Consider the following 17,953-nt stretch of genomic DNA (forward strand, 5'->3'; position numbering starts at 1 on the left):
CGTTTCCTTTCTCAATATAGACTGAGCACATCATATAATCTTTTTTGAAAAACCTTCATAGAAGAAAGGTAGGTTCCCTCCCCCACTTAAAATAGAACAAAAAACTCCCTCATTTCCAGTATTTTTATTGTTACTGCATTACACAGCATGTTATAAACTGAACATAAACATAGCAGGGAAACCAAAATAAACCAGGAGGCATTTGAACAATCATTTCAAAACCACTCTGTCTGATAGCATGCTGAAACTTCATTATGCTAGGAACTATTTAGAAAAGGTGCAAATTAGAATATAAATCTAAATCAATTCTGCCAAAAAGACACTATACTGAAAGAAGAAGATACATAACATTTATGTTAGTTATTAGAGCACTGCTGATGATCTAGTCCTAAAACCAACCTCCAAGTCGCTTCAAGATGAACACCAGAAAAGTAAAGCTCACACAGCGTTCTTGGTCACAATAAGCAGCTCATGGTCCAGACAGCTGTATGTCTAAGACTGGACATTCTCTAGGGCAGAACTTCAGTATATTTAAAGCCAGAGCGATACTTGCACAATTCTGCTAGCAGTCATTTTTTTCCTAGTTCAAAGAGACATGGCTTATATTTTCATAGTAAAAGACTTTTTAAAATGTGAGATTGTTAGTATCAGTCATTAACGCAAACTGGTATGTTCACAGTGCACATCTAGGCTGAAAACAGATGATCGCTGGCCTCATGCCTCACTATGCATGTAAGGCATGCAAAAATAGCCTGCTCACGCACATCTCAGATTATTCCTCTACTATTAGCAGACTTCAACTGAAAGAACTGCACTAAGTGCTGTAAAACACTACTGTGTATTAAGTAGGAGCCTATGAAACTGTGACGTTAAATATCAATATTTTAACAATTTTAAATACTACCTATATACAAATAAAATAATCTGTTCCTGCCTGATTGCAAGTATTATGTACGTAACCACTGATTCAAGCTGTCTAGAAAGTCTCTCTGCATTGCAAACTGCTGCACAGTAAACTGACAGACCTTGTGCTTTGGCCCCTGAACTCAAAATGCATTTAAGTTCATAAAAATCCAAAGTAGAAAGGGAAAGATATCCTGATTATATGCTTCCAATAGACGAAATCAAGGAGGTGTTAGAAATTTTAAGTCCATTTTGAATTCTACAGAGGAAGAAGGCTTCAAAACACCACAAGCACAAGGTAGAGAAGTTAAGTACTATCTGAATTAGAACAATGTGGGAATCTATTGGCTGGTTAAAGGTACCTGCCAGGTGCAGACCACACAGTGAGCCGATTTCACACATGCAAATAAATTTCTACACAAACTGACAGAACCAAGTGAAGGTGAACCTAAAAATGCTTGGGCCTTGGAAACATGCATCAATCTAGTGCAAACAAAACCGTGGAATTAAATGGTCTGAACTGGGAGGCTGACTTGCTTCCAAATTTCAGTTCTCTGAACTGACAGCATTAATCAAATGATCCCATGCTGAAAAGCAGCTGCAATGCAACTTATCCTTAGATTAAACAAAATCTCTGTGCTAACAAAATTTCAAAATTCAAAGCAACAAAAATGTTCCCTGATCTGATTTGAAAGAAACTACCAAGATGCACACAACACTGGCTTCTGGAAGTTTTTGTCAAAAGGAAGGAAAATGAAAGAAGCCCTCATCTTAAGTAGCAAAAATGTGAATGGTAACCTAACAACCACCTTGGCTGTACTACTTCTTTTTCCAAGATCTTACAAACTGAAGCTCCAAGTGAGGGAAGGTAGACCTGAAGGAAGGACCTTTGCTTCTCTTAGACCAGTTGCAAGTGCAAGAATTTCAAGGTGTCCATTTTGAAAGCTATCCAGGATTGCAAGCTGGCACAGGGAAATTGCAGAGCTCCCACACAGACTCACCTCCAGCACAATCAGCTATACTTGCAAAGAAACCCCAGAATTTTGCCAGACTTTTGTATCGTACTACAGTGTTTAAAACGTTCATGCCTGAAGCTGTCTGTTTTGCCCCTCTCCCAAGAGGCAGCGTTCTCACAGCAGCTTCAGAAGGCAACATGTAGCACATCTTTGTTGCCTCACTGCAAACTGTGACTTAAAGATTTAACTTAAAAGCCTTGCTCATCTGCAGTGTAAGCTACCATGTCAGATTCATTCTGTGAAGTGAGGCGCAGGCACATATCTCTGCCAACTCTGCCGCGTGGGCAGGAACACCTGGCAGGGGCAGAACAGACAGCTGTAGAGGTGGCGAGAAGAAGCCACAGCAAAGTTGATGAAATCTCATTTACTAATGGCATCAGCCATAATCTGCAGTTTATTGCACTCCAGTGTACCATTACAGCTATGACAGCATAAACACTGACCTTAGTACTTGAAAGCCACAATGAAAAACTGATTACTGAGAAAACTGAAAAACGCTAGAACTAGTCCATTTGTAACACGGACCTCACAGGCTGTTAACATGAACTACATTACTGAAACTTGAAAACAGTGTAAAATAAAGGTCTCTTAACTTCTCGTTCTTGAATTCCAAACCAGAGAGGGTAAATCTTAAGACAGAGATTACCTCAAAACTAGATAAAGACATTTAAATACATTTTTCTGAGAAGCACTTCTGGGAAAACAAGAGGGAAGGATCTCTAGAAGCCTTACACGGACCTAGCAATTTTTTCCTGTGGAGACGCCATCCCTTCCTAAACACTCATTTTCCTCTGTTCCTTACCCCAACATGAAAACTACAAGGCACAAATTAAAAATCAAAGTCACCACAGGAAGTCAAACGAGGTTTTACCACTCCAAAGCAGTTCCTTCTCCTGGTAAGCCTTACGAATTAATACTCAGAATCTGAGACCTTGCTGTCGCAGATCATTTGAACTCTGAACAGTAAATAAGGCTTTCAAGCATATAAATACTAAGAAATTCTGAAAAGGTACAAGATCTAGAGTTTATTTATTCTTCCTACTAGTTTTGATAGCATTTTACTTATTGCAGTCTCTGAAGCATACTTAGCAATAGCAAAAATGAGAACAAATTACAGTAAAAAGGTAAATAAGTTTAAATTTGAGCAGACACCTGCATTGTTAGTGGAACATGGACAGACCATATTTTTTTATTGCCTTTATCATTAGCTCAATAAAAATTTAATCCACATCTGAAGTTCCACAGCACAGTAAATAACAGGGCACAAACATTCAGGAGGCAGGAGTGGGGAAAGAAACGAAACTACTTTAAAGATGTTGACACAACAAGGAAAGGCTCTGCAGAAACCAAGTTTGAACTCCATGAGCCAGAAAAGCCCTTCCAGTCTTGTTTTCCCAGGTGGATACTTTCAATGCTGGATTGGTGAATTCTAACTACAAGTAAGTAGCAAGTGCTTCCTTTCAGTGCTGTACTTCATTACACATTGAAATACAAGATTTTAATTAGCTACAAGACAGCCATTTCAGCAAGTGCATTAAAAAAAAAAAAAGAAAGAAAGAAAAACATCAAGCTTCTAGAACCTCATTATTGTTTAGTATACCAGCTTTTGAAGACTGGTGACGGATAACTCTGAACTACATCTACAGAAACTGCATTCCATGATGATCACTGTCCCAGTAAAACGAGCAGAAAGATGACTGACACTTTTGTTAATTTTTCCTCAGACACCCATGGGCAACAAGATGATCTTATTTAATTGCTCTGCTAAGGAACCCATAGTACTTCTGGGAAGAGAAATGCCATCCACTGCAGGGCCTACAAAATGCACTAGGGAAGAATTTCTCAGAAAACTTTTCTTTAAGCCTCACTACTCATGCTATTTGCACACATGTAACTGAAATTCCGGTCTATCATGAGGAAACATGAACTTATTTTATCTTGGTTTCTCATTATATACTATATGAAAGTGCAAAAAACGTGCAAGTTTATATTTGCTTTTTCACAACTGACTAAAAACCCTAGACACAGAAGCAAAACAATAACTACCTGTCAATACGAAGTACACTACCAAACCTCTGAAAATGTGTTCACAAAGAACTGGGCTCAAACAGCTTATCATTCCTGTAATATAGCATTTTAATTAGATGAATCTAAAGGTTAAAAGTCAATCAATTTTGATACAAAACAATCCTAGTTCAACTGAATCTACAGAAACAGCTTTACTAGATATGCAAGATCTGTATGGTTTTAGAGAGCCATTTTTTCCATCAAAGCACCACCAACAATCTTTACTCCAGTTTTTGCTAACTAGCCCATCTGTGACATGAATCAATGAAGCAAAGCTGAAGTACTGCATGGAGAATCACATAGGTAGCAACTTCCTTGCAATATGCAGGGATACTTCTTCCCTGCAAACTGCAGGAAAAGCACCCGTGTTCTAGTCAGTTTGTTCTTAACAGAGCAGTGCAGTCTGGGGAGATGCAGCAGGAAGCAGAAGGCTCCCACATGAATTTTAACAGCTATTCATGCATACTCAAGGTTCTTCTTTTGCTCTGGAAGATTTAGAATTCCTCCTTTGCTTTTAAAACCACAACTAAAAGACAGAGCATTTAGAAAAGGTAGAGCTGTCACAGATCCAGATCAATTCATGTTTTAAGTTATGTCTTAGGCAGCTACCTTCACATTTAAGAACACTGAAGAATTAAGATTCCAAAAATGACTGCTCTCTTGAGCATTAAGGTAAACCATCTGGTTGATATTCCTAGCTTTTCCAATAGGGGTCCCTATTTTACAGGAGAAATGGGTCTTTGAAGTCCCAGAGTCAGAGAATTTAAACCCACTCGGTAAAAGACTCTGTAGGTTTGATCTTGTAGACAGCGATTTCAAACTGAAAAATGCAACAAGATCCATACAATTGCCACTATAAGCTAAGACGGCCTGTGAGTTTAATTACATTCCATCTTTCATTCAACAGACCAATAATGTGCTTCCAGGGCTGCACCATCTTTTCCCTTATGAGATAAAGGCAGGCCACACTGCTCAAACCCTCACATAGTCACTCTATATGATACTGTATTTTAACATCCAGACCTTTCCATACTATCCCCATGCTGTAATTAATTGTAAAACCTACCTCTGAACAGAAACAACTGACTCTACCAAACACACAGAAAACAGGCACATTTGAAATCCATGTGTCTATCACAAGAAAACTGGCAGGTCATTTTTAAGTGTTTCCAAAAGATGCAAAAGCAAATGAAGACATAGTAAATAAGCCCACCATTCTGGGATGAAAATTCTGGATCAGTATGTCTAAAATTATTCTTGCTGCAATTAATCCTTTTCTCCTGAAAGCAGAGGTACATGCTCAACTCACAATTATCAAGGGAGCAAAAATGTGTACTGTTTCTACTTTCAGACCATATTGTTTTTTCTTAAAATAGACAAGAGGTCTGCAATATGACTGTCATTTATGAAGACGAAACTGTATATAAACATCCAAGTTCAAGGAAATTGCAAAATAATGGCCCTTGAAACATCAAAAGCATATAGGAAATGCACACATTAGAAGATAATACATAATCTATTTACTGTTTTGAACTTCTTTTAGATGTAAATACATAAATTTTAAAAAGTTCTCTGGTACAACTATAATTTAGCTCTATTTTTAATGTTGGTCAACTATCTGTTTTCCTTGACTTGTACAAGGACTGTGAATGTATCTATATTTGACTTTGATATTATAATCTAGTAGTTGATGGCTGGAAGGGGGGGGGGGGGGGGGGCTAGGGGGAGGAAGAAGTGTCAACAATTCACTCTTAATGGATGTTTTCTCCCTTCCTTCCTTCCAAGATATTTTTAAAAAATATCAAATCAAGCATAGTCAGCAACATCCTGGAGTGGAAAGGAGTTACACTGCTTAACACTGCAGCCTCATCATGACCCAATTATCAGAGAAACAGAAGTTACACTAGTGTGAGAAGTGGGGGGGGATATGAAATTACTCAGTATTTTCTGAGTAATTTTGGTACTTCTCAGAGTCAGAAAATTTTAGCTGTAACAGCACTTCTATTACAAGATCTGTAGTACAACAGGAAAAAGTTACCATTTTAAATGCTTATTTACCTGCCTGTTTAAAGGCTACCTGAAAAGTAATAATTCCAAATGCAAATTAAATAAACACAAACATACACCAAATTCCTCTACCTTCTCCTATGAATAAAAATTATTTATTTTTCTGAACTATCTCACTAAGAAAACAAATCTGAAGCATTCTACAGTTACGTGGAACCATGATCTTTTTTTCTACTATATGCTACAAAAGTAGAATTCTGCACTAGAAAGCAACAAAAAAAAGGTCCTAGGACAACAGGTAATTGCAGGTTAACAAGCCACCACCTGAGGGTGAGGAAGTTGTCATCTTCCAACTACTGCATTTTTTAAATGAGAGCCACATTTCATTTTGATCCATATATTTACTGAAGATCAGGTGCATAACTACCAATACAGCATTTTTTTAGTTTTCAGTACCTTTTACTTTCCTAATGTAATTGCATGCTCTTAAATTGCATATTTTAAGACGTCCGTTCCATTTTTTTAGATCTTACTGCTACTGCTCTCTGTTGAAAGACAATCAAACACATTTTTAAATAATCTGCAGACAATACGCACATTTGCACCACAAAGAGCTGTTCAAACTAGGGTAGGGACTAAAGGCATTTCAAATTATTTCAATATACTACTGATTCATAGAGAAATATTGCTGATTTCTCTGCTCCTTTGGTTAAAGATCACAGCACTTGTATGTTTAAAATAGGACCCTGAAACCTGAGCCGTAAGATGGTTGAATAACCAATGAATGATTTATTCCACAAATTTGTTTCCAACCCCAACTGTAGACACCCTACATGCACTAGGGTTACATCAAACAGTAAGTGTAAATACTAGAACTTCAGTGTTTACTAAAGAGACTATTCATCGTCATTTGCAAGTAACCTTTATCAAATGGCAAAGTTACTGAAGCTTCATGTTAATCACAAACTATTCATGGCACTTTGGTAAGTATACTGACATATTTTAATAAAACATACTGCTAGGTCATATTGGAAATTAATTATTGATTCCCTTCCCCCCCACCCCACCCACCCCGAGTTGTTAAAATTAAACTTTACAAGCAATTATTTTAAAATAAGTTAGCTGGAATGATGAACAGTTATAAATTAAATTAATAAATCATATGCTGTTTACTATGTTTAGGACACTGGCTGTATGACAGTTTGTTACCACCCATGGAACAACACAACATTAACTGAACTTTAAGGAACATGTAAATGACTACTGCTGCTTGATGCATTTTATGTTTTTTTAACATCAATAAGCATATTTTTTGAGACCAAAACACTGGAAAAAGTGATTGCCACAGCTGCCATAGAAAATGGGCATGAACTTAACTTAGTTCTACGGGCAGTAGAAAGTGCACAAATTTAAATACAGCTCCATAAAAGCCTAGCTGGCATGAGTTAATTAAGGATTACTCAATTAACCATAACCCAGAGCTTACAATACTAATCGTTGCATTTCCAAAACTACTCTTGAATCATAGAAGAGTTAACAATTGTATGTTTACAATTTAAAGACAGGTTGTTTGTACACAGTGTAATAAAAGAAACCTAGAGGTTTAAAATGAACACTCAATCATAAGAGAATGATGAACTTTCAGTAGCTGTCATTAGTTTAATTTGGACTTCCTACATTGTAAGTACATATTCATTTGCTTAAGGCATATCTCAAATCCATCTAAAAAGAGAAAGCCTCAGAACTAGATATGCAGCTCTAAATATTTTTTTTTATAATTTCCAACAAAACCAGTTTGTATGATGTTGGAGAATTGTCGAGATAATTGCACAGTAGGCATTGATAAGTATGTTTTCTCTCAATAGTACCGGGAAAGGTAACTGTTAACAGACAAATGCAGAGTTCAGTACTAGAGTCATACTGTCATACTAGAGTCATGCTGTATGTTTCCCTGAAGATATTAAAGGAAACAGCAATGTTATTTTATTATACAAATACGCTTAATCACAGTAATCTAGTTAGAGACCTACTAAACACTGCATTTAGTACTTTGAATTTTACATTTAGCATACATAGAAATACTACCAACAATCTATGTTGTTTCCCCCCCCCCCGACACACTGCATTTCATAGCTTCTTACTACCACCAAGGGAACAAAACCACAAATAAAACATTCTCTTCCTGAGTTGCCAGGACATGTCTGAATTATGACTCCTTAAGATAAGGTTTTTTTCACAAAAATAGATACTTTGAAGCAAATCAGTTATTTGTGGAGTGTCTTAAAACATAAAAAAATAAGGAAATACTGAAACAGAAAGGCTACAGAGAAACATAGTAACCTTAGTCTTTCTGAAACATGAGCAAATACCACAAGGAAGTTGTACTAAAGCCTGAAAGAGTCAAAGTTTTCCCCTTGCACTGAATATTAGTTAAGAATGTGGTCCATCCTCCCATCATGCAAGATAGCATGGAATTAACAGTAATGATTTAGGCCATACTCAGTTTTCTTTTTAGGAAAAACCAAAAGGCGTTACGTACCCAACTGGGTTATCATTTTGCCTCCAAACAATAAAAAACTTCCTACATGACAATTTATTGCAGAGTTGTGCAATAAAACTACAAAATCGATTCTGGGTATTCACAACTGGTCTATAGGAGATGCAATGTGTGTTGGAAGGACCAGGAAGATGTAAGAGGTGGAACCACTGCAGCACTACTAGAAACCTAAAAAATACGGAAGCTGTGAAGCAGAGAAAATTCGTATGCAGCGAGAATTGTGGCAGCTTCAAGAAGTGAACCAGTTCAGGACTTCACATCCCACAAAGCACCTATTTAGTATAAACCCTAGACTTTTGAGGGTTTTTTTATTCAGAAGGTGGTGTGACAGGATAAACAGAGAGCACTACCACCAAACTGCAGCGATGCAAACTCCCACTTCTGAATACTTGCACATCATCTAACTGGTGCAATAGTTCCTGAAGTGTTCCTCATCATGAGACAAATCGTGTATTTACAGTTACCAGCAAGCTTGGAAAGAAAATAAATATAGCAAAAGTAAATATTGTGGCCAATGGTGAACACAAGTGTTATTAGTAGGGAGAGTACACACAAGACAAAGTAGACAAGTACTACAAAACAGCTTAAATTAAATTCTTTTCTCCCTCTTCTGGTTTTCTGAAATACCTCCAAAACTAAAGGTTTCTCTACAGATCTATCGTAGGCATGCTTTTCTTCACAGAAATTAATTACACATTACTTCTTTCAGGAAATGTACTACCAGAAAGGTCCAAAAAATTATTCCAACACTGTACAAGTCATCCTTGTAGCACTTTTGTGTTTCACGGTTGTGTAACAGACAAATGGAATCAAGGGGAAAGCCTAATTTTCACAGTAATCATGCTATTAACATTTCATTAAAGCAGAATTGACTTGTAATGACATGTTAAATAAAGTAAGCTTCTCCTGTAATTTCTGGTCTTTTCTGTGACATCCAGAAACTGTAAAAATCTAAACTAGAAGATTTCAGTTATGGGTAATACACTCAATTCAATTTTTGTTTACTTTGAAGGGTAAAACATGTCAGAAGTGCCTGATGCAGGCCTATGTTTGTGTTGTGGTTAAACACACACCTGCATTAACACCACAAGTTACAAGAACTTAAATCTTTTCATTAAGAGCTAAATATCAAGTACAGACAGCTTGGTTAAAAAACACCACTTTCTGATTCAACTCTCACACACAGAAATTCCAGCTGTATGAAAAGCAAGGTTTCCAAACCAGAAAAAACAGGAGACATGTTATAATGACATTGATTTCTTACCCTACGCATGGCTTCCTCCTCCTCTTGACGCTTCTCATAATGTGCAAAGTCATCAAAGATTGAGGTGGTATGCTTGAAAGTAGCAATTATTTTAAGCACTTGCTTGGCTTTTTCTAGGGGTACCTCTTGAGTGTCTCTCGAATTGGTAACCGGTTTGTTGTCATTGTTTTCCAAGCGAATATGCCGCAGTTGGTTATTGGGAACGTCTTTGACAAAGATCCATTTGACATCAAACTTCCCCTTCCATTTATCCTGAGACCAGACACCAGCATATGCATTGTAGTCCACAACAGACTTCATCTCAGCCACTCCACAGAAGTGTCCACTGCCATTCACACTGAAGAGTAAATACAGTGGGCCTTTTCCATTCAGGGACCGGTAAGCAGCATCCAAGCGCTTATTACCATGTTCAGTACTACACCAGATAGAGTACTTAATGGAGCGATGAATATCGTCCTCTGAATAACTTTTGATTATAAACACACGTCCATTCTTCAGATTCCAATCGAAGTCTTTGGGATTGTAGTTGTTTATGGCCTTTAGTTTCTCCAGCACTGGGTGCACTTCCACACCAGAAGGTGAGGAGCTGACGGATACAACACCTAAACCAAAGTTCTCACTACCAGCTCCGTTGTTCTGGCTGAAGCCCACACCCCTATTACGAGGAGCTACCCAGCGGTTTTGCAGCTGTTGCTGCTGCAACTGGTGAGGCTGGGCCTGCTGCTGAGGTCCTTGTTGCTGTTGCGGTTGCTGTGGCTGAGGCTGCTGTTGAGGCAGTTGGCTTTGCACCAGTGGTGGTGGTTGAATTAATGGCTGAGGCTGCTGGATTATAGTCTGAGGAGGCAGTACTGGTTGGGCTGGGGGTGCTTTTACCACTGACCCTTTGTCATCCCAAGTTCCAATATTCATGTTATGTTTTATAGGTGGTGGTGGTACAGCAGGGCCCCCAATGCCCACATTACCTTTAGGCTTGAGTTTCGGCTGAGGTTTAGCAGGCTTCCTTGCAATGGCAGCCCATGAGGTTGGTTTAGGTGCTGAACTGCTAACTGGGGGCACGCTGTTTGCTGCAATGCTTGTCATACCTGTACTGCTCAGAGCTGAACCTACAGTTTTTGTTACAGCAGCCGTCATATCTCCACCAATTTTCAGTCCAGTCATGCCTTGTTCAATGCTGCTAATACCAGGCACCTTGCTCAGAGTATCACTGCCAAATCCAGCCTGTCCATCTGCTATGGCTCTCCCAAGAGAACTAGGTGGATAGCCATAGCTGCTGCTGTAAGCAGAGCTTTGTGTTGATTGTCCCTGAGATCCACTTGTCCCCCATGTAGAGAAGTCTGCATTCCCAGGAAAAAAATTAAATCCGTGCTGCCCAAGAAATGGAGGGGTATTTCCTAATGCCCCAGGTTGACTAAATACACCATCAGGTATGTAATGGTGTTCGCCATTACTCATCTGTCCATAAGTTGTTAAGTATGGCATTGGAGGGTCACCTGCAGTTGACCATGCTGCTTCGCCTAAAGAGTATGGAAATCCAATGGATGGAGCATAATAACTAGGCATATATGGGTCTGACATTGGTGGATAGCTGTTACTCTGCAAGAGAATAAAACAGAAATCAGCAATATAGACAATTATACTCAGCGAAAAACAAAACAAATTGTAATACAGTCCAAAACATTTTTAAGGATTATATGAAAGCATTTGTAACTTCCACCATTCCTCCCAACATAAAAGATGAACAAGGTTAGAAATGGCCATTTTTTTTCCTCAAGAGACCTTGTCAAGGCACTGAAGAGCTTCATTTTTTGTAATATATTATCTTTATTTTCAGTTACTGAGCGAGGCTTAAAATGCCTCTATGTCAACAGTATCAAGAAAATAACAAGCTACTTTAAAAAACAAGTCATAACAACTTTAGTTTCATAAAATCCGAAAAATAGCTGCAACCATGATTTAAAGTTTTGGTATTCTTAGTTTTTTCTCAAATTTCTCACTTCTAATTGGAGACACCTGCCAGAACATTATAGTGAAAAGGATGCAAGGATGCCTGTTTGTTTCTGAAGGAACAACCACCAAACCGTAACATTGCCACACTATTGAGAATGGGCATTAAGTACAATCTGTGGTCTAGCAGAACAAAGTTTGCTACCTAAATTCAAATCCCACTCCTAAAACTCTTGGGATATCACAGCATTTACTTCTTGAGAAGATAAAGCTCCAAGAGATTTGAAGGACTACCCCTCTATGACTTCTGATGTTGTTTTGGGGAAAAAACCTACACATTATCATCCATTAGCTGATGCCTCCTTCATGTTGTATTATTTGAAAAAAAATGGGAGGGTAAGGAAAATTCTCAAAACCTTTTAATAATTTGCACGTTCTCCCTCTCTGAAGACCACTACAGCTAACAAACTTAACATAATGAATATTAACTTTTGACTACAGAGACAATTCTAAGCTCTGGAAATAAGTCATTAACTTCCTGGCAGAAGAGTTATACCAAGCTGTAGTAATATTAAGTTTCAATCTATTATGCCATCAACTGCAAGCTACTTCTACCAACTTCAAAGGAAATCATGCCCAAGCAGTTAATATTTTCTCAGAGCCACTGCTGTTTTGAACTGCATCCAGTAGATTATGATTTCACTGTGGGGTTTTGGTTTGGGGTTTATGTTTTGGTTATTGGGTTTGGTTTTTTCCCCAAGCTCCCTGTAACTGCATCTTTCTGAAGTCAGAGCAGAAACCATCAGACCATGCCTTTTAATTTCATCTTTTCCAGAATTAAGACAACTCTTCCTGTTTAAGATATCGTATAATAAGAGGGGATACAATACAAAATTGTATTTCAATAGATATTCAGGCAAGTAAGTAATGCTAAGAAACTTCATCCAAAAATTAATTGTCTGGAAGTCAACTGAACTCCAAGATTAACTTAAAGATAGTAAACAAGGTTCACTTACCTGATTTGTCTGACTACTTAGATATGGCTCAAAATCATCATCATTTACTGCATCCTTTTGATGAATCGAACCGTTTTGTACTGAAACTAAAAATAAATCTGTATTAGGTATACTCTCTGGAAGATCTATGTTGCACTTTTAATCTAGATAACACTTCTAAATCGCCTGTACATTGAAATATTTCTACTTGTGCTTTGTTGAAACTGAACATATTGTTAAGCACCACTTTGGTAAATTTAAAGAAAATAGCTCATCCTGTTGATGATCCTGATCAGATCTCAGGAGAGGTCTGGAAAGATGATGTCGTGGCTTAACCCCAGCTGGCAACTAAGCACCACATAGGCACTCACTCCCTCCCCCACCCTCCCCTGGCAGGACAGAAAGAATTGAGAAAAAGGTAAAACTTGTGGGTTGAGATAAGAACAATTTAATAACTGAAATAAAATGAAAGATAATAATAACAACTGTAATGAAAGGGAGAGAGGGGGAGAGAGGAAGAAAATCCAAAAGGAAAAAAAACTAAACAAGTGATGCACAATACAAATGCTCACCATCCGCTGACCAATGCCCAACCAGTCCCCGAGCAATGATCACAAGGCCTCAGCCAACTCCCCCCAGTTTATATACTCAACATGACGTACTATGGTATGTAGTACCCTTTTGGCTAGTTCAGGTCAGCTGTCCTGGCTGTGTCCCCTCCCAATTTCCTGTAACCCTCCAGCCTTCTCCCTGGCAGGGCCTAAGAAACTGAGAAGTCCTTGACTTAGTATAAACATCACTTGGCAACAACTAAAAACATTACCACGTTAACAACATTATTCTTGTACTAGATCCAAAATACAGCATTGTAGCTGCTACTGAAAAGAAAATTAACGCTATCCCAGCCAAAACCGGGGCAGATGGCAACCAGAGCAGACTACTCCTGACTATTCTTTCCTGTGCTCCACAGACAGAGGAAAAACTACAGGTACACCTTATTTGCACAGGCAGTAAATCCAGCGTTTCCAGAAGTACCAGACCAAGCGCAAATGTGCAGACCAACCAGATCAGACACATTCAATAGGTTCAGGGAAAGCTGCAACACGCAGCTTTCTCCTGCCAGGAGGAAAGGCAATTGCCCACCAAGACAACCATGAAGGGCACTATTCAGCTATTTATTTCTGTATTTCCCACATAATATTATACTGTACTGCATTAGTGGAAGCATCTCAAGCTCTGAGGGGACAAAGCAAGACAGACACAAAAGCTGAAGTCCCCAATGGTGATCAAAATCCTCTCCCAAAACATATACGCCACTATACACTGGATATCTCTTCCTATCTGCTCTTCTTCGCCTCCTATTACCTTTAATTTCATCTAGGCATTAATTACATCTACCTGATATTTTCCTGCTGCTCAAATTACTTGAAGTGTCTCTCTACTCTCCCCCAGGCTACTACTCATAGTCAAATTGCACAAATTTCTACAAAGTTCCACTGTTTCCTATGGTGCAAAGCAGAACAGGGACTTAAACCAGCAATTTGCAATGATAAAGCCTGAAGATTAAGCCCTCTTCTCAAAAATAAATTACTACTTTTCCAAATAAAATCTTTTTATTATTTATCAGACGGGGGGGGGGGGGGGGGGGGGCTGCAGGGTAGTTTTATAGCGATCAGGAAGGTGCACTGAGACACCACGCAGCAGAAGTTACAGCAACAAAACAGCAGATTTTCTGACAGCTTGAGATGCTGAGTTAGGAGCTGACTCCATGGTTTCCCTCTTTTAGCAAAAGCTTCTGAAAAAGTATATACAACCATGTACCTAAACTTTCAACTTTCCTGGAGTTAGTGTTTAAGGGGGGGGGGGGGGGGGGGGGGTCTGTTTCATTGGCGGGGGTTGGGAGGGTGTTGTTGCCTAAAGTTCACATTGCAACCAAGTGGTGTCTGGAGCAAGTCACTTAATACAAAAAGAGTTTTTTTCATTTTTTTTATTTCCCCCACATTTGACATTAACACCTCTAAAACAAACTGCCTTCAAGGAATGAAAGTAGCTGAAAAAATGACAAAGAAATAGATGTAATTGCAAGGGAATAACCAAAATTCTTGAAAAATGTATTAACTTCAGACAGCAGTAAATGAGCTAAAAATTCGTAATTTAACACAGAAGATTTTTTTCCACAACAAATATCTACGAAGAAAGAAAGCAACTTTTGTTTTGAATACCTTGAAGCTTTAAAAGTCAGTACACTTGATACTTCAGTTATTACAAACTGGCACAGTGTGTATAGCCAAATATGAGCAGCAATGGTGAGCACAATGGGTTTTAAAACTTGATAGGACAATATTCCTAATTAAATACCAAATTTAAATTGACATTAGGTGTTAGGGGTTTTTCTTCCCATAATTAAAGAGTTTCCATTAAGGTCATTATTCATGCTGAATTTATACACAGTGGTAACGTATGAGCTGGAATACTATTTTTATCTTTATGTTTGGCCCAGTCACACAGGGGATGAGCCTCAAAATCTTTTGTCCATGCCATGTTTGTTGCTTAGACTCAACTAAATAGTTTAGGGAACATAATTCTCAAATACAGTTCTGTTATACTGAAAAACCTAGATGGCAGCATACAAATTTCTTAAAAGCACGCAACCACAAATAAAGGAATAAACAGGTGCATGTCAAGACTAGAATCCTATCAAAATTAGTCTCCTCATACTGACAGCTAATCTTCATAAAATGTGCATCTGCTGTGTTTATTGTTTCAGAGGTATCTAAAGGTCACTTAAGACAGAATTATTTTTGGTCTGCCATTACAACTAACACGGAATATTCTTGTAAATGTATTTTCTTTCTTATTCGTTCTGTATTGAGATCTTATGTTAACACAAATTAGTTCTATACCAACATCCCTCCTAGAAATATATACCTTTCCCAGGGAAATAGCATGACTTGAAGTGTGTTTCTTTGGCTTTTCATTCTAACTTTACATAATGTGTTAATAATGAGGAATGTAGCCCACACACACATTTAACAAGAGCAAACAGATTAAGATGCATGCCTCATTCCCAAAAATCTCACATTAGGTGTTCCAACTAAACAGGGCAGTGATGAAGAATACTAATTGAAACTAATCTACAGTTACTAAAAATATCTCTTATCAATCCAACCCTGAAAATACTGTATACTTCCGCAAACACTGTGCAAACATATCATGTAATGAGATATTGGGAAGAAAACAGCTCAGCAAATAAAGGAACTTAAAGCTTATATTCTTTTAACTGCTACCATCCTTTGAATAACCACTTGCAAAATGCACAAATGATGGCCAAAGGCGTAAGAGTAATTTTTTCATTACAAGAAGCCATTAAACCTTGATTACTGTGAAGAATAAATACTAAAAGAAACATTGACTATTTCATCCTTGTTTAAGCTTAACACTTACATTTAAAACTTCTATAAAACCAAAAATTATATACATAGATATCTAAACAGAATTCAGACAGCACTTTCCTATGACATGTGATACACTGGCACAACAAAGGGGGGAAAAAACAGGAGTTTCAGGAATGCGTTTCTCCCCCCGGCCCCTCCAAGAGATCAGTTCTGATGTTTTATGTCAACTGTAAAGCAGTTGACAACTAGAATAAGAAAACTTTCAAGATAGGATAATTTACTCATTTAAGCCTCTGAAATACCAACATTAATATCCAACACAATAGAACTGTTCTGCACGCTAGAACTTCAATCCCAGAAATTCTGGTCAAGGAAAACAGCACAGTACACCAACTTACAATCAACTAGAATAAAGCATGCAAAAAATGTACTAGAGCATACAAATCACCTACCTCCCAACATAATTTGCAGGTCTAATATTTTTTTGTTTTGATATGGAAAAATACTCTACTGACATGCATACAGCCCTTATTCTGTTCACTCACATTCTCTCATATGCTCTACCAGACATGTGGTCAGTAACCTTTTCACCATCTTCTTTAATGTTACTACTCTTATTCACCGAACCAACTTCAGATTAGTCTTAACAGTATCACATCTTCCCTTGAAGCTTCTTTAAGCTGGGACCTATCATGACACCTGAAAAAGATTAGTCTGCTAACATGTGGTCAGCAAGGATTGCTGATACTAACTTAATTTATCCTCTTGCAAAAATCTGTAACCCAAAGCCATCTACTCATGCTGCACTACGCTTAAAGCTCTTAAAGCTCCCAGGACTTCAATCTAATGCTAAATCGTAACTTAGTTTCATTAAATCAAATAATTTAACAGAACAGAGGAGACTAATGGTTTGTTTCACTGTAGTTTTCATTTAGGTCATATTCTTACCAAAAGAATACATAGTAAATATCTATTATTTAAAAGAATGCAGTCCATAAAAATCCAAGCTCAGAAATGCAAAAATCTCTGCCTTACATAGCAAACTAAGAAACGTGTTTTAATTCAAACATTCTGCAGTATCCACAAATTATAGCACACAAAAATATGCTAACATAAATACATTAAAGTAAGGCTGACTTGTGCACTTTCACTATTAAACAAGCTGCAACATAACACCTAAACAGAACTGCTTAATACTTCCTCTCCAATTCATATATATATAGTTCAGAAACTACTTGTACGATTCTCTAATAGATGCATCTCAATAATGTCAGTAAAACTGAGATACGGTAATTCAAAGGATATGAAGCCATAAACTACTCGCTAAAATGAATATGACTTTTCTCATTCACAGGCAACATGGAAGGTATAAACACAAACTATTTTAAAGACACAAAGAAACAGCTTAAAGCTCCAGTTTGCAAGAGAGAACAAGTATTCAAGAACGACCAAACTGGGAAGGTAAAAACAAGCTCATTTTTCACTGAACGCAGAGAAATTAAAAGTGGCCAAATCCAGCAAAATTTGCAAACTATTTGCTACCTCATAAGTGATGCATGTGATAAGCAGCAGATAATCTGCACAGAGGCTAGAATATGTACGTTGTGGATAACATTAAATGACAGTTCACAGAGAACAATTAGATTAGTTCAGATAATGAACAACAGGGGGCAAAGAATACATGAGCTCAAAAAAGAAAATTTCTTATCTGCATGAAGAAATAATAACCATATTAACACACGAAGGTACCTGTGTGCATGCTATTCTAACAGCTCAGCTTGCTGAGCACCTAAGAATTAAACAGG

The 17,953-nt window shown here is 37.7% G+C and overlaps 1 protein-coding gene across 1 annotated transcript in view; it reads right to left on the bottom strand.

The window, feature by feature from the left end:
* YTHDF3 (YTH N6-methyladenosine RNA binding protein F3) overlaps positions 1–17,953 on the bottom strand; it is a 28,840-nt gene that overhangs the window by 7,768 nt on the left and 3,119 nt on the right. Inside the window, exons 3-4 of the mRNA XM_080380283.1 lie at positions 12,775–12,860; positions 9,815–11,407 (exon numbers count right to left, since the gene is read on the bottom strand). Coding sequence (XP_080236409.1) covers positions 9,815–11,407; positions 12,775–12,860 — 1,679 coding nt within the window. The remainder of the gene's footprint in view (positions 1–9,814; positions 11,408–12,774; positions 12,861–17,953) is intronic.

The sequence above is a fragment of the Falco punctatus genome (genome assembly GCF_963210335.1).
Source record: "Falco punctatus genome assembly, chromosome: 3".
NCBI lineage: Eukaryota > Metazoa > Chordata > Aves > Falconiformes > Falconidae > Falco > Falco punctatus.